Below are 21,188 nucleotides of genomic sequence, written 5' to 3'. Positions count from 1 at the left end.
TGAAGGTTGTGGTGGGGGTTCGATGTCGCTTCTCTCTTTATATAGGACTCTAATAAAGAGAGAAGCGACATCGAACCCCCACCACAACCTTCAGTATCCAATTGAGTCCTCTACCGCCATTTTGGGACCGCTCTAACGTCATCAAACACCATTCGTATCATTCTGCAAACAGCTGTGGTCACAATATAGCTGCTCACTTAGCCAATCAAGTATCAATCAGATTACCAATCAGAGCTTCGGACATCAATGTCGCTTCTCTCTTTATATAGGACTCTATTATAAACTAACCTTTAAGATCCCTGTTGTCACGTGTATGTAGTGTGAACCGTGTGAACGGTGTAAACCAGCGAAAACTATTTATGTTGTGCGATTATTAGTGTTAACTAATCAAAAAGCACATACCTTATCGAAGAAATGGGTAAAGGCAGAAAAAACAAACCGAGGAAGAATTTTGCTGAAAAACGCCGTGAAAAACAGAAAGTATGATTATCTACTATAAAATATATAAGAGGTTATGTGTAAGCTAGTAATGAGCATGACATTTGTGTATACTTTTAAACAAACATATTTTATTTTTCTTTTATCTGACTTGACACTCAATGAATTAAAAAAAAATCTAGTGACATAATTAATATATAATTGTAGAAAAATAATGAATGGGATAATACTCCTCATAGAAGTTATGCGGATATTATTCGGGAAAACAAGGATTTTGAGAATTATTATAAAACACAAGGAATAGTGCCGGAAGATAAATGGGATGCTTTTATCAGCACTATGAGGACCAATTTGCCAGTTGCTTTTCGCATTACTGGTTCAAAAGCCGAAACTAAAGCTTTATTGAAAATAATTAAAAGTGATTTCTTCAAAGGGATTCTGAATGCAAATCTGAATAATAGTGAGGATGATAGTAATAGTCAGACAAAAACTATATTACATAGTTTACCCTTTTATCCAGAGGAATTAGCTTGGCAACTGCAGTTAACTAGGAAAGATATTCGAAGATCGGAGGCATACTTTAGGCTACACAACTTCCTTATTGCTGAAACCAACAATGGCAGTATCAGTAGACAAGAAGTAGTTAGTATGGTTCCTCCTTTGGTTTTGAATGTTAAACCTTCGCATAAGGTTCTTGATATGTGTGCAGCACCAGGATCGAAAACTGCACAACTTATAGAAATGATACATGCAGATGAGGGAAATGATCCTCCAGGTAAGTAATAACAAATACACATTGTATTATAAAAAAATGATATTTACTATTAAAAAGAAACTATGACAATCTAGAATTTTTAAAAAATTTACTTTTCTTTAAAAACTGGATTTTCATGGATACTTGAAAGAAAAAATTTTGGAATTTTTTAAATTTAGTTTATCTTTTCTCTGACAAAATTAATTTTTTTTTATAATGCAAAAATGGTTAATAATAAATATATTTTCCATTGATTTTAAGCTTTTATAAAATACTCTTGTTAACTCTTTCAAGTTTTAATTTTTGATATTTTTGAGAGTTTAATACATTTGTGATTTTATAAAATAATTGGTGATAATGGAAGATAATACGCATTAAGTGTTCAGTCATCTTTCAAATTCTGTATCTCTTACAAAATTTGAGTGAACACTTTGTATGAGCACAAGGACCTGCGCATAATAGAGGAATATTAGATATTAGGAATAGGAATTAAAATTTTAGGACAAACTCTTGGACATAATTTTCTTTTACGTTTTCTTGCGTATTTTGAGTCGCTGAATTTTGAGCAAGCTATATAGAGTATACACTCAACATATGTACAGGATGTGTACAAAATTCTGTCTAGCAAAATATCTTGAGAAATGTAGAAAAAAATGTTTGCAACAAAAGTTATAAGGTTTGAAAATCTATTTACTCCTTGTATTAGTGTAACATTTGGTTATATCAGTTACACATCCTGTTACAATGTGTTGAATATCTCCATATAACTATTTCAAGGTGCGATTTTGGGATTCAAAGAGGGCAATTTTATATGCAAGAAAACAGAAAAGAAAATATAAAAGAATTACATTCAGGAGTTTTGATGATCGCTTTTTTCCATTTTCTTCATTTTCCACTTTTTATCCCACTTCAGGCGTAATATTTCTTTATAGTTATTTTTGAATTCTACAACTCAGAATAAGAATACGCAAGATTTTCTTTGTTTCCATAATACTTTCTAAAACTTCAATTTTGTGCCCTTTTTTCAATCTTAAAACATAGTTCTAATAAAAAAAAATCAGCAGTCATACTTCACTAATTTTAATAAAATATGGGTCTGTAGTATTTACTCAGACATTTACTACAGTAAGGCCAATATTTAGGTATTCTCGAGAAAAAAAAAATATAAGAGATAAAAAAAGAGTCAACGGCGTAGCGTCCAGCGTTAAGACGTTGATTGCTATGCTCAGAGTTTCAGGTTTGATTCTTGAGGATAAAACTTCTTTTTCATTTAAATTTTATATTTTTAAATTGTTATATAAAATTCTTAGCAGCTCTTTTTTAATTATTTAATATAAAATATTATTTTTTTAAATCAAGTAATTTAAAAATGCTCTTCTCTATTAGTATTTAAATTAAAATTTCTCATGAACACAAAAAATATATTTGTAATAAAGATTTACAATGATTGTTTTACAATAAGTTTACAGCTTTTAGAGTGATAATTTATCATAAAAATAATTAAAACACAATGATTTGTTGCACTATGTACATACAATCATCGACATTTTATATGCAGTCTTTACATTTTATTTTATTAACAGAATCTGAAAAATAATTTTTGTTGATGTTTTTTAAAAGACTTTTTATTTGTTATTTGAGATGTAAACCATGCATATTTTAATAGGTCACAAAAGATTAGGACGTTTAACTGATTGTGAAGTAAAGATTGTATTATATTTTAATAGCATTCTCATGATTAGCTATTTCTCTATTGTTTTTAAGGAGATATGTACAGAGAACAGACATTGTAAATCTTTATTACAAATATATTTTTTGTGTTCATGAGAAATTTTAATTTAAGTAATAATAGAAGAGTATTTTAAAATTTCTTGATTAAAAATAACATTTTATATTAAATAATTAAGAACGATTTAAAAATTGTGCATGACAATTAAAAAAAAAAAGATTTAAATGAAAAAAAGTCTTATTCTTGAGGTATCGAACTTGAAACCTCAAGCGTAGCAATCAACATCTTAACACCAGACGCTGTGCTGCTGACTTTTATTTTTATTTTCTTTTTATATTTTTTTCTCGAGAATGCCTAAATATTGCAACTTACAGTTTTACTCTAGTAAATGTTTGAGTAAATACACACCTATCAAATTTGATTAAAATTGGTGAAGCTTGACAATATCACGTTATTAAATTAACAGTCAATTTAATAATAAGTGGTGTAACCTGGTAAATAGGGAGACTGCCTGGCTGAAGAGTTATTTTTTGTAACAAATTCTTTAGTTTTTTTAATGGAAAAAGGGTTCTCATTGACACTCATTGTCACATTAGATGCTTGTTAATATCATTTATTATAAAATTGATTTTCAATTTAATAACTTGATATTTCTTGTTTCATTTCTTGTTCAATTTAGAACTGTGTTTTAAAATCGAAAATTTATTTGGTAGTTTTGTGAACTCGTAAAAGTTATTACACAATAAATATCAGCACTAACATCTAGCTATGATTGACTAGGCATTTCGATTATTTATATTGTGTTAATATTTCAATTTTATTACAGAAGGCTTTGTAATAGCTAATGATCTTGACAACACTCGCTGTTACATGTTAGTGCATCAAGCTAAAAGGTTAAACAGTCCAAACATTCTCATTACGAATCATGACGCATCAGTTATGCCAAATTTTATGATTACAAAACCAGATGGTACAAAAGATATATTGAAGTAGGAATTCAAATTTTTATAATGTTTAAATAATTACTTTTATACTGAGCATTATTTTTATATAAGCGTCGTTGTTTTGATAGATTTGATAGGATACTTGCTGATGTTCCATGTAGCGGTGATGGTACTATGCGAAAGAATCCAGATATATGGTGCAAGTGGAGTCCTGCTAATGGCAATAATCTCCATGGGTATAGATTAACATAATCAGTTGCAAAGTTATGTATGGTGTAAATAATAATGTAGAAGATATTAATTTTGTCTCTATTTTTCAGAGTTCAATATAGGATAGCAAAACGTGGTTTAGAATTGTTAACAGTTGGAGGAAGGATGGTATACTCTACATGTTCATTGAACCCTATTGAAAATGAAGCGGTGCTTCACAGGCTTCTTTGTGAGACTAATGATTCAGTACAATTAGTTGATTGTAGAGATTTAGTACCAGGATTACTATGCGATTCTGGTTAGTACTACGATAACAATATAAAATATGTGAAATATATATTCCTTAAAATATAATCCTTTGTAAATTTTTAAGGAGATATTTTATTTTATTAGGTTTAAAGCTTATTTTCAAAATAATAAAAATATAGCAATTAATATGCAGTTAATGATATAAATTAGTTATGAGATTGAATCAAAGCGAATTAAATTAAATTGAATTGAATATTTGAAATTTTCCCGTTGAATAGAATCGAATCTCTTGTTACATGAATCGAAATTGAATAAAATTTTTTCTTGGATTTTGCATTTTATATTAATTTAAAAATAATAAAATATTTTCTGTGATGCAGATACTCTTTAATACTTTTTAATTCAAATTCCTCAGATTTGAATATGAATTGAATTACAGTAGATTTAAATTTGAACTATTTGCACATCTCTTCTGCAATAATAAAATATATAATGCACAAAAATAGCTTTACAAAAGTTGTATCTTAATTGCTTCAATATTTTTTTCTAAAATATTTTCTTCAAACAATTCTTTGCTGGATCCAACAAAGTAAGGTACCTCCTTAAAAATATTTTATTATATATTTATAACGTATTTTGTAATTAGGTATCACACATTGGAAACCAGCATCTAAAAATTTACAATACTATAATAGCTGGGACGATGTGCCAGAACAGTGGCAGACACAAGTACGGCCAAAAATGTTCCCTCCAGAAGCAAACGAAGCTTCTAAGTTTCATCTCGAACGTTGGTAAATATCAAACAAATAATAGATAGAATCATCATTTCTATAGATTATATTTTTACATTAATTTTTAGTATGAGAATATTACCTCATCATCAAGATACTGGAGGTTTCTTTGTGGCCGTGCTGGAGAAAGTAAAACCTTTGCCATGGGAAAGTGAAACTTGTATATTAAACCAAAACGCGCAAGATACAGATGTTAACGAAGATAAGGAGATGTACATTCTTGAAGAAGAAGCTTTGCACGACATAAAACATTCGGAAAGTGGAAAGCGAATATTAGAAGGAGAAAAGAAATCACGAGAGTTACAAAAGAAGCGGAGAAGAACTATGGGTTACAGAGAAGATCCATTTGTCTTTTTCAAAGATCAAACGGAAGATGTATGGCAATCCATTAAGTGAGTTTCAGTTTTGTTTCTTTTTTTCTTTCTTTTACTAATATAATTATTTTTGTTTACGTCGTTCCATATGTTTTCAGAGATTTTTATGGTATATCTGATGATTTAGACCCACGTTGTCTGTTAGTAAGATGTCATGAAGGAAAAAAGAAAAATATTTATTTTACATCGCCGGCAATCCGTGATATAGTAATATCCAATGAAAAAAAAGTAAAGATGATTAACACTGGTGTTAAAACATTCGTGCGATGCGACAATAAAAATATGAATTGCGCCTTCAGACTCGCTCAAGAAGGGATGCACAGTATTATTCGTTATATAAGCGATGACAGGAAGCTTCAAATCTCGAAAGAAGATTTAATAATGCTTTTACAAAATGATGATCCACACACGCCGCCTGAAATTGTAAAATTAAACTCATACACGCAGAAACGTCTCAAGGAATTTGGTAAAATACAATAGTGCTTTTTTGCTCCTTTTCTTACACATTAATTCATAAATTTTACTTGAAAAATATATTTAATTTAAGCAACTGGAAGTTGTATATTGTTATACAAAGAAGAGAAGACTGACAATCTAAATCGCCTAAATCTCCAACTAGTAGGGTGGAGAGGAACAATGTCTCTCAGAGCATATGTGCCTACTTGTGACGCAATTCATTATTTACGGCTTTTAGAAGCGGATTGCTCCAAATTTGGTAAGTTGCTTACATAATAATATTGTGAAAGAATATATTTTACTTGTTTATACATTGTAATTCCACAGAGAAAAATAAATTTGAGGAAAATCGCACAGCCGCATTAGCCGATAATGTCAACAACGGTGATGTTAAAACTGAATTTGAAACTGAAATTAATACTGAAGATGACAAAGAATAAAAATAGCATAAAGTAAGTCGATAACAAATGTCAATTGAAGCATAGCAAATAATTAAATGATTCATTATGACATAATTAAGACTTCTAAACTTTTCTGATTTTTTATATATGTAAATTAAAATATATATCTTAATATATATCTTAATTTACATATATAAGAATAACAAATATTATAAAAAATACAATTTAAGTGTATGCGTGTGCGTGTACGTAGTAGGGTGTCCCATAAGAAATGGTCAAGTGGTTGTATATAGATAGAACAGACTAAACTGAATCAAAAAGTCTTGCAGTATTTTGCAATTTTCGCAATAGTTAATGACTTATTGATTTATTATAAAATGGCTGAATTTATCTGGCCTATCGTCAAATCCAAGCGCGTGACAAAATGCGGTTGCCCAACAATCGAGGTTACTAGGTATGCGAAAATTGCTTATAAGCAGCATTGATTATGCAGGAGCGATGCGTCAAGTACACACCTTCAAACATTTTTTGTGCAACAACAATGACCGCTGGACGACACGTCACTTTACATGCTTATGTTTAGCGATAGGCTGGGCGAATTCGTCGCGCGAAATATCTTTATAAATTAATAACTCGTTCTACACACACACACACACACACACACGCGCGCGCGCGCGCGCACGCACACACACACACACACACACACACATATATTTTTACACACACACACACACACATATATATATATATATATATATATATATATATATTTGTTCCTTTTGATCGTTTCCACGTTATCAATACAGCTTGTATCCCATTTCTGGAACACCCTGTATATATGCAGGTATGTATGTATACTTAAATTGCATTTTTTTTTTAATTAACAGAACTATTTTAATTTCTCTTTCTTTCTCTATCTTTGACTTAATATAATACAATAAACATAAAATAAGAATTAAATTGATACTGAAAAGTGTATAAATTATATTATAAGTGGACTAAAGAAAAAAATATAATTTTATAGGATAAAAATTTCAACATTGGAATGATAAAATGGTTATTTTTACTGTCCATTTTCTATGAAATTACATACGTTATCTAACGTTGTTTGAGCAGTAAAAAGCATTTCCTAATGCTTATTGGACGCATCTCGCCATATGTAATATAGTACAAATTTTTGTTATAAATATGGCCGGATGCAAGGAATCATTAATCTTGAAATGACTAATGTTTTCATAACATCTGATATCACTGCTTTTAAAACTTCTGAGTAGTCAGCCGAGAACTCTGCGTTGACGGTGGCAATGTAGTATTGCGGAAAGAATTAGAATAGGCATGAAAAGTGATATGTTAACAATGAAATTTTGTCTTGCATATCATTTCATTATTAAGTGTTTTATTGTGAAAATGTGACTTGTTTTGTATTTACTAAATTCGTAGAAAAAGGTCGTAAGTAAAGTTATTTGAATTTAATACGTAAAAACATTTTTTACTCCTTTCAATAGCTGCCCGTGTGTGTTTTTGCCTAAATAAGTTTTATTTAATTTGTCCTCTACGACTATTTACTAACTGTTAAGGAAAAAAAATAGTTGATGCCTATTTTTACAAGTGTTTCAAAACGACCTTATTATTTTGTTTTATTCAAATTCTCTTTATTTACAAATGGCAAGAAACTTTTACGTATAATTTCTCGCTTATAATGTTACGATTTCAATATGATTGCGGCGACTACTCAAGAGCTTTAATAATTGATTTGTATCTTTGCATGAGTTCTTAGATATCATTGGAGTAACAATGGTAAAAAGAAGGAAACCTATTAACAACTTCTAATATTTCTCGTCTTAGCTAAGATACGTCTCCCACATGATTCCGCAAATTAGCTTAATTAAAAAGCGTGTCATCTAATTTTTTAAATATCAGAATTTCCAACTTACGATTAAAAATCCACTCTATATGGATCTCTAATAAAGGACGGGTTTTGCTATAAAAATTATTTAAATGTAGGTACAAACATGTAAAATACTGGATAGCTGATATATATATAACATATACATATACTATAAAATAAATAAAATCAAAATTTCCTTCTCTAAAACTTGTGAAGTTCCTCCGTTGGCTTTGAGGTTGTCTGATGCTAATAATCTCTACCCGTTGGCGATGTTAACTTACCGCTGAGATTTTGCGAATTAGACGGTGATTTCGAACCTGGAATTGTATAGAAATTTCAAATTTCGTTACAATTCTAAAACAAAGTTTATTATTGTAAAGCTCTCCTTTTTCATAAGAGCTTCACAGAACTTCAAAAATGCTTTCTAGATTACAATCTAATCTTCTGTCAAATCATTCTCTAACATCTTTTCAACTACAGTGGGTTTGAACCCAATCTGAGTTGGATTAATAATGTATGTGTTCAACTTTAGATTTTATTTGGACAATATGTGACATCAAACTCACTGGTAGAAAAATATTATATATTTGAATCAGTGAAATCTTACTATTTTGTAGTGCTATACTTATAATTCTGACTATTTACTGTCTTTCAGTGATTTCGATTAAGAAAAGGATGGGGGAGGAGGAATAATCTCACTGACCGAAATCAGCATACTCATCAATATCACTGAAAAATAGCGCGTCTCATTGATCATTGATATATTTAGTTATAAGTGTAGCATTAAAATCTCAAACTATAACTTCACTGTCATCAAATAAATAATACATTCATTCTGATTTAGAAAGCAGGAATATTATCACGACTTACAACTTTTCCCGTTCTTGCTTCGTGGATTATTTACACATGGATGTTCTCCCATGAGGTGTTCCCTCCATTTGTTTTGATTGACTAAAGCAAAACAAAGGGGACAGCGTTCGTATCCCTCTATAGGTTCTGAAACAAAAATCAAGATTTAAATTCTTGCTTTATTTGATTCCTATTATGTAATATCACGTCATATTGGAATAGTAAAGCAATACTTGTGCATTTTTTGTCTTGTCTGTGATTCTCAAATGTATTTTCATGCACTGCCTGTTTACATGTATCGCATTTTACGTAATTACTCCTCATGTCGCATTCATCTGTAAAAAATTTTTGTTTACACATTTACATTTTTTACATGTAAAAAAAATTGATAAATTTTAATATAATTTTGATGGATGTGCAAGAGTTATCAATTTTATCATGCTTTCTCAATTGTGTTATTTTCAAGTATTAAGAGAGTTTTCTATTTTGTTGCGCTAATTTTTTAGGAAATTGTTAGGTATTTTTTTTTAGTAAAGTGGATAAATATATTAATATTTTTCAAAATTACTTTTTGTTTTTTATTTATTATTGTTTGAAGATTGATATATATTTTTTTAAATAAAAAAAATATGAATAATAATTTATTAACAATAGATCCATTTGATCTTTGCACAGTTTATCGGTGATTCCATATCTCAGAATTTTTTATTTTGCCTAATAAATAAATAAATAGAACTTGTTAAAAAACCAAATATTAAACAAAATGCCTTATAGGTCATAAGTAGATCTTCGTATTAATAGTAATTTTTTATACATTTTCAAGTTACGAAACTGCACGCGTTGAATAATTTTTCAGTCTTAAAATACAGTTCTAAGTTGAACAAGAATTAGTAATATCACGATATTAAATTGAAAATCTATAACTGATAAGGACACATTTTAATGCCAAACAACGCACATATGAAAAAAAACGTAATAATACAGTTAAATTTTTGTAGAATTTCGCAAAAATATATCAAAATATGTACGAATTAGTACGTCTTCTTACGTTCTATTATTATGGAAACAGTACAGGATTTTTTGATTTTTCGATTAAACATCGTCGATTTATGTGCTTCATTATGAATTATTATGGAAAGGGCGTATAATTTTTTGATTTAAAAACATTATTTTGTGATACTATTATATTGGTATTTCTAAAAAGAATAAATAAATATTTCTACAAATTATTCTTTTTGGTAGAGAATTTTGTACTTATAGAAATTTTTTTCCATCATGGTTGAACTGATCTAGAAATAAACAAAAAGTCTTTTTCTTTTCTCTTCGGAAAAGTCTGAGTTTCAACGTCGAATTATAAGTAACTATGAATTATATAATACTACGCAAAGTGAAAATTTTGTATATTTATAGAATATGGAGGAAATATATGTAGTAGATCATGATCATTTTATAAATATCTAAGATTTCAAGAATTGGTGTAGTATTACATGATAATTTGTACTTGTGCGTAGTTCGGCATCGAAATTCGAACTTTTAAAAAATATTACCTCCATGTTCTACGAATAGGTATGAAAAAAAAACTAAGAATTTCTAAGATCTTGTCTCAATCTATGTAGTTTCTCTGTAATTTTTCATATAAATTTTTAGTTTGCAGTTTATTTTTTAATTTTTCGTAAAAATTTTTCCGCAAGCGACACAGTAAAAAAGTCTTTATATGCAACTTACCCTTAAACATTATACTGTATATCGTAAACACTGCAAGGGTTTGGGAAACTTGTGGAACTTTGAAACGTCAACTTTGGTTCCAATATTTTTCAACAAATTTTTTTAAAATGAAAGTTCAGAGTATCAGAAATGTACAGAAATGAACAGCTCAAACGACATTGTCAAAAAATGATTTACTGTAAAATTATTTTTAAAAAATCATTAAGCGAAAATAAAATTCTGTATATAAAATCCATTTTTTAAAATAAAATCATATTTTTGCACACAAAACTTTTAAAGATTTTATAATATGGCATTTTAAAGTTAAAGAGTGATACTTTGAAAAAATTACGACATTGTCATTCTTTTTAAAATTATATTTATATAACAAGAAAAATGATGACAAAAAAACTACTTTTGTGTCGTTTGAATTCTAGTTGAGTTCTGATCATCGTCGCGATTGATATTGTAGACTTCAAAATTTTATTCCCTACTTCCTCCTTCCTACCCCGTTAATATAAATCGTCTATCTTATTTCTTTTTCATACAGCAAGCGATCGAAATTTTGTAGAGGGTCTCATCAGACCCAGCCTAGTGTTCAAACATATTAAATATTTATGTACTTACTTAACAAATGTAGGTTCAAATAGGAAATTTCTACGACTTGCTTACACGCTTCACATTTTGTTAACATGGGACAAGTTCTCCAGTAATGTATATTCAGACCTTCTTCAGAGTATACTTGACCCTTGGACAGGCAAAATATGCACATTCTGTAAAATGTGCATAAGTAAAACGCATTAGAGTCATTTATATTTTTTGCGAATAATGAATTTAATTTGCACTATACGTACTTATCTCCCTTATGATCGATACTGTTTTCGGACGGAGATGTGATACTCGTTGAACTCCCGGTGCTCACTACTGGACTCGATCTCGAGGGTGACTTGGTTAAATTGCTTACATTATTTTCCGTAGATCTAATTCGCGTAGGTGTCGTTGTTGCTTTATGAGTGGATTCGACTTCTTTTTTCCTCTGCAATCATTCGCAATATGTTAGTACGAAAACTCCATTTTACGAATTTAAATAATGCATAGTTAGTGTTCTTAATTTTACAGAAAAATAAAATCAAGGAAAGAAACCTGTTTTTTTTTTACATTTTTTTTTTCAAAAAATGCAGAAAAACATCTGTGACAATGACAGTGGATTTTATCGATAAATTATTTATTACTTCTTAATGTACAATGCTATGCAATGATTCGAAGAGCCTAGTAGATGGCTGACTTATCGACGCCACAGTCTAACATTATACAATATATGCTTGACTGTGGCGTCGGTAAGTCAGCCATCTATTAGGCTCTTCGAATTACTGCACTGCACTGTACCAGCGTACGCAATGCACGAAATTTTTTTCGGACAAGAGTGACTCCACGAGGGAAGAAAAAGAAATATGACAAAAGAACAAGTGGAAAGAAATTTTTTTTTTTTCTTCAAAATTTCTAAGAACTTTTCTGAACTAACAATAAAAATACTATGCGTACCTGAAGATCGATCAAATCGAATTCATGAAACAGTTGACGATACAACAGGTTCCGTCGTGTTATGTCGTCGTCAGGCGGCAATTGCTTTCGCACTAATCTAGGATTGACCTTATATACTAATACGAGAATTCTCTCGGAGACCTTTCGTACTGCCTCAGCTGGATGGTGCAGACCGGAAGAACCTAATTCGGATAACGTCCGACAAGTCAACCCGCTACAACAGTTACAATACCTTATCAGAGTAATTGCGTATTAATAACACAGAGCTGAGTTTGAGGAAGGACCGCTGCGAATCGATCAGACGAGAGTCAGAAGGACTGCGTTTCGACGGCAGAGGCCCGATATTCCTCAAAGCATCTGATAAATATTCCTTGTGTAAGCTTGTGTATCGTAAAAATATTGTTCAGAATCACCTTTGTTTCTCCGTGGAGATGCCGTGGCTCAGCATCAATTGCTCCACCATCTCTAGTCTGCTCAGCGCGAGCCTCTGGTGCGTGCTGCTGTTGACGGGTCTGGTCAAATGCACCGGTATTATGTGCAACTCTCGTACGCATTTGCAATCTGCCATGCTAAGGATTGTGTGTACCGCCATGTTGTGTATTCTCGGAGTGGTATCTCCAGATTTTGTCAGAAGTTCCGGCAGCAGACGTTCGACGCTTCTGGCAATCTCAGTTGAAGATACTCTAAATAAATTATTGACGAGTCATCAGTTAGACTGACTGCTGAACTTTAGCATAAGTTACATAAAAATAACAATATTTGTACATCTGATGAGAAAGGTTTACCTGTCCGCGGCAAATTCAGCAAAGAAGACTCGAATAAGCTGCGCGGCCAAACTGTACACGCTAAAGACTTTGTCCCTGAGAGCTCTGTGCAACAGCAGAATCGCTGCCCGGGCTGTTTTATTTGGAGAATGTTTCGAAATCGCCGAGTCGAACGATTTCAATTCCTCTTTTAATTGCATCAATCCCTCCTCTTTGTCCGTGAATTGCTTCGAATAGAACTTTTCTACCTGCGAGCGTTTATCGTTATCACTTATTTTACATTCAAGTATTGCAGAAAATAGCTGTCATTACCATTTCCATCCCGAAAACCGCAATAGGTAACGCGGCCTGTTTCTTCTCCCTATCGTTGAGTTTAGACGTAATTTTTGTTTCTGCGCTGTCCAGGTGGCACTCTCTCGTAAACTCGTTTGTGTGCGAGCTAAACATAAATATCGATGAGTAAAAAATTATAATACGTTGTTTCAATACTACGATATTTCAACGTTATACTGTCTTACTGTCTTAAAGCGGGGATGGTTCTTTCTTCGTAGGCTTCGTAACTCGATCGAAGGGCCGGGCCTGCTGATTTAGCTTTTCGCCTAGGGAGAGAGCCCTTGTTACAGTTGCTCTGCTTCTCAGGGATACCATTTGTAGGGCTGTCAGTTACTTCTACGTTTGAAAATTTAATGTTACGTAAATATCTAAAAACTCGAAGAATCTAAATCATGTTAAAAGAGTTATTCTCACTTTTGAGTTTCAAAAAAATCGATTTTTTTTCTTAGTATTTTTTAATAATTTAAAGCAGATTACAGGTAAGAGATTTGCAAATGTTTGTATTGATGCGTACATTGTAAAAAATTAAACGTGTTTTTTTTTAAACATTTTTCAAAATTCTATAATAATTAGAATACAATTATTTTACAACCTTGACTAGTTTTAATTCGATTGGCTTAAAATTTTTAAGAGATATTCACAATATTTTTGTCTTTCGGCTGACCTACAATTAAATAAAAATTCCCATTTTTCGATTTTTCCAACAAAAAAAAATCTTGAAAAGAATGAAACATTAATGCCTATTTCCACCAACGCAGATTAACTTTGCTTTCAGTTTAACTTACTCTTTATCTTTCTTTAGTTTTAAGAATTGGAATCTACATTGGTGGAAATGGGCATAAATATTTTTAAAATTTACTGTTTTTGCAAAAATCAATTTTTGAACTTGATTGTAGGTTGGACGAGAATTACATTTATGTAGATTAAGAATTTTTTGAATTTTTTGCTTTAATAACAAAAATAAATTTCTGTAAATTATCTGTGGTAATAGCGAGTCTTTTTTGACACGCCAATACAGATTTACAAATAATTGCCAAAAATATCTTTTTTGATGTTTATGAAAAATTTGTAAAGCACATTCAAATATTAAAGAATTAATGTACTATAATAATTGTAAGTTTCAAGTTTATAGCTTTTATATTTTTTTTAAATTCTTAAAAAGGAATACAAAAATAGGTACCATACGTGAGAAATGTCTCTTTGATAAAATATAGTAATGATATCTTTTAATGTAAATTATACCAGGACTGTTAGACTTTTGTCGCAACGGCGATACGGACGGTTGATATACGGGACCAGTTGGTGACACGGCACCATCGCGATTTGATGGAATGACCAATCTCGGAGGAGATGTCATGTCGTTGGGCAACGTAGCTGTGTTTGAAGCATCAGTCGACGTCGACTCTTTTTCCTCTGCGGTCGTCAGATTGTTCTTTTCCACAGGCTACATTATGTTTTAATCATTTTAATAATTGTTATCATAGAAAAAGGTTGTAAATTTGACAAAATTTTTCAACTTGATTAAATTTCTTTTAAATATTTATGTATTTCATTTAATTGGAATTCACGCACTTTATATATTTCAGTTAAAATATATAAATACTTCAATTAAAGAAATTTAATCAAGTTGAAAAACTTTATCAAATTAATAATTTTTTCCAGCATTGCTGGGCTTTTACTAGCGAGAATTTCTAAAGAAATTGCAAGCGTTACTCACCCCGTTGACTTCAAGCAGATTGTGTATCTCCAATGATTGATAAACCTGCTGTCTGTATTGTTGGGCCTGGGCCTTTTTAGCTTTAGCCTTATCGTAATCTTCCAAAGCTATGGCATACTTCTTCTCCAATTCGTATTTGCCCAGACGCTCGCCCGCTTTTCTCAGATTCTCCATAGCCACTTTCAATTTTGAAGCATACTCAAATCTCTCTTCTTCCACTGCCAGCAATTTTTTCACTTCCATCTGTCTTATGATTTTGGCCACTTCTCGATCGACGTACATGTCGAACGCTAGATCATCGTAAGGCGAGATATAATGCGGATTGTACGGGGCGTCACCCTGTCCAATTAATTCCTGGCCATAAGGCTCGCCTAGTATATTTATGGCAATAAGGCCAACCTGATAAAAAGAATGATTTTTATAACTTCTAAAGATTTTAATAAATTTATTTGTATAATAATTTAATCATATCTTATTTTATTATTTTGTTATAAACTTATTTTACTCGTATTAGTTGTAAGATTATATATTTATTTTAATTAATATAAATTTTATTGGCTCCGAAATTAAAACAATTCAAAGTAATTTGCCAGTGCAAGCCTACGCAATTATTGGTGCGAGTACAATAAGATTATTAAATGAGATTTTCCGTGTTCAATAATAACTAATATAATTTGAATATTTTCATACAGCAAATTGATGGTAATATGCCAAATTATTACAATATTATAGTGTCCAGACGTTTCGATCCATGATGTGGATCTTTCTCAGTGAGATAACGAATCGGTGCAAATTCTACAGCTATGAGCTCTCCTTCCAAGTTACTTATTTACGTCCGATAATTGTATTAGTCCAAAGTTAAAAGATTTATGTCCAAAATTTAAAAGTTTTTTTTCATAATTGAATCTTGAATTTAGGGAAGAGAGATCAAGCTTAGAGCCTGTATGTGTGATATGAGTGCACAACAATACTGATGAATATTTATTTTAGTTTTTATTAAGAATCTATATATAAGGTGTCCTGAAAATCCAGGACTAAACGACGTGTCAATGAGACCAAGTGAGCAAAGTTGACATTATGTCCAAAAATGCTTTGTTAAAAAGTTATAAACACTCAAAGATTTTTATTAATTATTATAATAATGATAATAAATGTTAAAGAATATTTGAAAGAATTCGACAGTTATTAGTTTGACGAATAGAAGTTCCGCATTTTTGCAGAAAAAAGAATTTTCTAACTAATTTATTATACAGACACCCTCTATAGGATGAGGCATCCTTTGCACATCTTGAACGTCTAATAAAGTATATGTTATATAAACGTTATATTACGTATAATCAACGATGGCAGAGCATTTATTAACATCGTTGATTTATTGCTATTATTGATAATAAGTTCAGAAACAATTCAGAGTACTGTTTTTCCATACAACCTATAATTTACAAGTTATTTAAAGTATGCAAGCACTTTATCCTGTATATTCTCCACAAGAAATCTTAAATAAAAAAATAGTCCTTATTCAGGAAAGAAGAAAAACAATTGCGTATTTTAAAATTATAATTATGGCCAGTAATAAATACAAGTTAAGTAATTTAAATCTAATCACAGATTACTTGTTTTGAAGTCTATAGTAGATGTTAATTTTATTATTGTGTTGTATTAGACTCCTGAATCTTATTCTTTTTGATTGTGTCATTTTTCTCGTTTTTTGATTTTTTTCTTTCTTTTAATTCAACCAATATCAATTTTTCTGATTGAAGACCCAAGTATTTAAAACATAATTTATACATATAAAATTTAAAATATTTCGACTTATGTTATTTTTCATGCAAAACAGCCGGCTATCAATGACTCGCCTACCTGACAATAGGTATTGTGCGTGTTACTGTGCGGTTTGTGTAGCCTGAGCTTCAGAGATAGCGCTTCCGTTTCTGGAAGAGCCACACTTTTCAGCTCCCTGCTCTTGTAAAGGGTTGACGCGTTGTCGGACAGCGTGATGTAGCCCAAGTAACTGAAGTCTGTCGAAGCGGATGCATTTTCCTCCCTCGATGTCCAGATCTCCAGCTTCTCAGCTACAATCAAGGTAAGTGTCGATAATACTAGTTTACTGGAAGGTTTACATTTGCCCGTACAGTTATTGCGAAAACTAGTATATTTCTCTCGCCGCTCGGTACGTCTTCATTTCCGGCGGTGCAGCCAGAAAATGAAGAGACAATGTAGCAACGGGAAATTACGGTAGGACGTTAATTTAATTTCTATTATTGGCAAATTGCTTTCTAGCTGAACATCGTTTTAACGAGCAATAACATTTTTAATTGTATTGAAAGAAAACTGATCTTTTTTGTCGTTGTTTATACATTTATAACATAATTTGCTGACATAAATAAAATGATTGGTTAAAATTTTTTTTAGTAGAACAAGTGTCTGGCTATTTTATATTTTGAGCAACTTAGAATTAAATAAATAAATAAAATATATATAAATATATAATAATTTGTATAAAAATATATCAAATTTTTAATCTTTTTGGTAAATAAGTTAAAATTATATTATTTTTAACAATTCTCTAATTTTATTTTATTTTTGAGTTATCAAAATAATTGATGAAACGTTAATAATTTACCTCTTATCAGTTATCACATTTTTCAAAAGTCATAAAGAAAAAGACAGTTTTGTTGAAATATTTACAAATTTGACCACATGTGGATCTAAAAATAATTTTGGACTAAATTATTATGCAAGAAGCTCAAGCATGAAGATAACACTGCAAACATTTTTCATATTCTAAAAAATATTTTAGATGTTCTACATATGGTAATTATTTTGATCCAACAAAATTCTTTTTAGATTTGTACTTGGTCAAATTTTTAGACATTTGGGCAAAACCATTCAATTATAAATCGAATTAGTTTAATTTTTTTAAATTCTCTCTCTCTTTCTCGAACTTACGTATAAGGTACTGATGAGCCAAGACTTGTATTCTTGTAAGTTTCGTGGGGCCATGAAGACGTAGAATCAGTTCCTGAGGATACGTGCAGTTCTTTGCACTCTGCCAACCTCTTACCGTCGGCCCGTGAACATTAAGCTCTAACGACGAATGCCTATCCTCCTCGCCTTGAAAACACATTTCAGAATGAAATTGAATAAATCCCAGGGTTGACATCTTCTATTATGAAAGAGGGAAGCGCTAGAATTATCTTAGAGCACTTTTTCTGTACTGTTTTAAATAAATTGTATTTTCATCGCGATGCATCTTCAATAAAAATTGCTTTCATCTACGATTAAAATGCAATGACAAAACTGTTTTAGTATAATTTTATTATCTGTCTCGATAATGAAAGGGTTAATATCCCCAAAAAACTTGTAATATCCATTTCTATCAATGTAAATTAATTTCAATTTCTTTCTTGAGAGTGTAACTTACTTTTTATTTCTTTCTAGTTGTAAAAATTAGAGAAAGAAATGGACAAATCGTATAAGTTTTAAATTATGATTAATAATTACGACGTAATAATACTTCAAATATTCTAGGCTTGCAAGTCTTCCGTCAATCGAAAGTCAAATGTCGAGCACGCTTGACGAAGTTCTTACTATACGCTACTTAATTATTGATGCACATGACTGCACATGGTGCTGGATATTACTACTTTGTACTCAGATATTTTCTTGAGTGTTCTTTTGATCATAATTTATATCTACTTTCATTTACGTTTGTAATACGTATTTTTGCGCGCGCTTTTGCGCTTTTGCGAGGAAGAATTTTTACTGATGCCGCCATTTAATTCTTTAGACTTTAGATGTTGGAAATAGGTCTTGCGAGAGAGGGAAACGTTTCGGCATAACGCAATGCCGTCACGCGATTTCGCGATACCGTCGTTTCGTGCACGATTTGTAACCGCGTATTTCACAGAATACGTTCGTCGTACGGTCGTTCCGAGCTGTTTTACGCTTTACAAATTCATAGTGTCGTTGATGCATTTTTAAAAATTTCATGGTTAGAGAGAGGCACTGATTATTGCACTCGCGTCGATCGGGCCGTAGCCACGTGCCGAATAACGTTCTTCGTTGCGCAAGCCGAAGAAACCGCGCAGTAGAAATCAATGTATCAAGATATATGCGACGATCTCTAAGAGATCCGGATATCAAGGCGGAAATAGCCGCTCCGATAAGTACTATGCGGAGCTGCAAAAGATGAATTTCGGACCGCAGCAAAGCAAAAATTTGTAAAATTTCTACGAATGAGAAATGTCTTATTGGCATTTTTATTCGAAACTGTTCCTATACTAGTTAAAATTCTTATGAAGTCACAACCCTTATAATATAAAAATTGGCCATCTAGGACTGTGATAATTATTGAACGATATTTTTCAGTAACCAAATTGGCCAATTTTTATAAAAAAAAATCCTAATCGTATTATTTTGTTTATAGCATTCCGCATCAAGCAATTTAACCCTTTGGGTCCCAACAGGATATACATATTATATACATATATATATGTGTCCTATAAAAAGTACTTTAAGGTATTGCATATATGATACTTATAGATCGTCGATAAGTAGAAATTGTCCAAAATAATTATCAAAGAAAAAAGAAAAATATTAGTTTTCAAAGGGTTAATTATTGCACTGTCTAGAATGTTAAAGCAATCAAGTATCATCTAACTTTTGAAAGGTGCAATTTTACGAATCGCTCAGATCAGACGTTTAAGCGGCGAGAAGGATCACACGTGACGATGACTTTTGTCACAAAACTGCAGTGACAATTGTTATCATAAAAAGGGGTAAAAAGCAATGAATTTGACTATATGGCAACAGCGTACATCGCTTAACGTTTGAGCGTTAACGTTTGTAGTTGAGAAACTGATGAAGCTACAAAATTGCAAGGCTCTGAAATAAGAATGACAAATCCAACTCCTCCAATTTCTTGTCTTTAGCAGCACGTGAGATTGCACCTTAGAAAACTGTTCGTTTAATCTTGCTATTTATTATAGAAAAATTCAAGTCTTTGTAATATCCAGCCTCTTCCCGTCCGTCACTCGAGGTTAGTACGCGTTTTAACTTGGCAATTTCAGGTCTGGCTGCCTTACTCGTGGCGTAGACGACGTTAAATCCGACTTTCCTGGGCATGTTGGGCGGGGGTGCTGATCGTCGGGAAACTGATGGAGCAAACGGCACGATAAACGCGACTGGAATGTTGTACTACGCGAACGTACGAACGGGGAGGAACAGAAAGACACGTCAAAATCTAAAAGGCACAGCCATCTGCAAGCTCGATAAAGGGGGAGCTTGCAAGTTTCACCCCGGCGCGCAGGCCACCCCACTCGCGCATCCGGCCGCGGCGAAGCTTGCGACAGAACTGGCTTCGTGTGCTTGGAACCACCGCGTCGCTCCGCTGACGCGTGAAGGATTTTTCTGCGAATAAGGCATGCGTATATGTATATACTTATTCGCGAATGTGCAAGACGGCTTTGCATACGCCGCTGCGTCAAATGCGACGCAGATATCGGGGTAAAGACGATGAGATTTCGCCGCGATGTCACTGCGTATATTGGAGTCGATAGAGATTTCCGCGTAATTGCCGATGAGCAACTTGGAAGGGAGGGATAAAGTAGAGGATGGAACTTAATGCGAATTTATTTCCCTCAATCGCGAGAGAGAAAGAATCAAATAAATTTTCGTTCCTTTCTATTTTTATCTATTTTATTTGTTTCTTGCGAGGAGCGATCTTTGAATTAAATATAAGTCGTCTCTTTTCGTGGTCATCCGAATGGTCATAATATATTTCATCACTTAAAATTGCTAATTGAAATTATGTAAACTTTTTCGAGCTTCAATATTTTAATTGTATTGTTGAATAATATCTTTATATTAGGATTACAAAATTTTTCGACATCACGGTTTTTCATTTCAGAAGAAAATTTAATTTTTTCACGAAGAATATACGTTTGTTTACTGCGTAAATACCGATTTTCAACTGATATAGTCTACTTGCATTTTGCACTCTACTCAAGTTTATTCGAGTCGAAATATAGACTATAATTTCAT

The 21,188-nt window shown here is 31.7% G+C and overlaps 2 protein-coding genes across 4 annotated transcripts; one reads left to right on the top strand and one right to left on the bottom strand.

Annotated features, from left to right (window-relative positions):
- The first annotated feature begins 233 nt into the window (after positions 1 to 233).
- Positions 234 to 9,328, top strand: LOC105203136 (tRNA (cytosine(34)-C(5))-methyltransferase). 2 transcript variants are annotated; one of them, XM_011171902.3, is made up of 11 exons: positions 234 to 480; positions 646 to 1,213; positions 3,748 to 3,910; positions 3,994 to 4,101; positions 4,186 to 4,373; positions 4,971 to 5,115; positions 5,184 to 5,507; positions 5,588 to 5,955; positions 6,037 to 6,204; positions 6,273 to 6,397; positions 8,890 to 9,328. In XM_011171902.3, the coding sequence occupies exons 1-10, from the start codon at positions 415 to 417 to the stop codon at positions 6,383 to 6,385; spliced, it is 2,211 nt and encodes a 736-aa protein (XP_011170204.2). In that variant the 5' UTR covers positions 234 to 414; the 3' UTR covers positions 6,386 to 6,397; positions 8,890 to 9,328. The 2 variants fall into 2 exon arrangements, with proteins under 2 accessions (XP_011170204.2, XP_011170203.2); XM_011171901.3 differs by lacking the exon at positions 8,890 to 9,328 and having other exon boundaries at positions 235 to 480; positions 6,273 to 6,626.
- Positions 7,387 to 20,531, bottom strand: LOC105203135 (centrosomal protein of 104 kDa). 2 transcript variants are annotated; one of them, XM_039453285.1, is made up of 15 exons: positions 20,231 to 20,531; positions 18,093 to 18,257; positions 17,004 to 17,215; positions 15,144 to 15,542; positions 14,669 to 14,870; positions 13,612 to 13,762; positions 13,406 to 13,532; positions 13,115 to 13,341; positions 12,743 to 13,012; positions 12,330 to 12,561; positions 11,642 to 11,823; positions 11,415 to 11,560; positions 9,317 to 9,418; positions 9,105 to 9,230; positions 7,387 to 8,551 (listed from the first exon to the last, which is right to left on the bottom strand). In XM_039453285.1, exons 1-15 carry the CDS (start codon positions 20,268 to 20,270, stop codon positions 8,481 to 8,483), a joined length of 2,652 nt encoding a protein of 883 aa, XP_039309219.1. In that variant the 5' UTR covers positions 20,271 to 20,531; the 3' UTR covers positions 7,387 to 8,480. The 2 variants fall into 2 exon arrangements, with proteins under 2 accessions (XP_039309219.1, XP_011170202.1); XM_011171900.3 differs by having other exon boundaries at positions 12,330 to 12,543; positions 20,231 to 20,524.
- Positions 20,532 to 21,188: the final 657 nt, after the last annotated feature.

Source organism: Solenopsis invicta, chromosome 9 (assembly GCF_016802725.1).
Source record: "Solenopsis invicta isolate M01_SB chromosome 9, UNIL_Sinv_3.0, whole genome shotgun sequence".
NCBI classification, from domain to species: Eukaryota; Metazoa; Arthropoda; class Insecta; order Hymenoptera; family Formicidae; genus Solenopsis; species Solenopsis invicta.
This window is presented reverse-complemented; position numbering and strand designations above follow the sequence as displayed.

Bases quoted from the DNA above. Each gene is read 5' to 3' on its own strand.
- LOC105203136 (XM_011171902.3), top strand. From the start codon at position 415: ATGGGTAAAGGCAGAAAAAACAAACCGAGGAAGAATTTTGCTGAAAAA. The intron at 481-645 runs GTATGATTATCT...ATATAATTGTAG, and splicing joins AACGCCGTGAAAAACAGAAA to AAAAATAATGAATGGGATAA. The intron at 4,374-4,970 runs GTTAGTACTACG...TTTTGTAATTAG, and splicing joins AGGATTACTATGCGATTCTG to GTATCACACATTGGAAACCA.
- LOC105203135 (XM_039453285.1), bottom strand. From the start codon at position 20,270: ATGCCCAGGAAAGTCGGATTTAACGTCGTCTACGCCACGA. The intron at 13,342-13,405 runs GTAATGACAGCT...AAACGCTCGCAG, and splicing joins CGGTTTTCGGGATGGAAATG to GTAGAAAAGTTCTATTCGAA. The intron at 12,562-12,742 runs GTGATTCTGAAC...TACTCTGATAAG, and splicing joins ATCTCCACGGAGAAACAAAG to GTATTGTAACTGTTGTAGCG.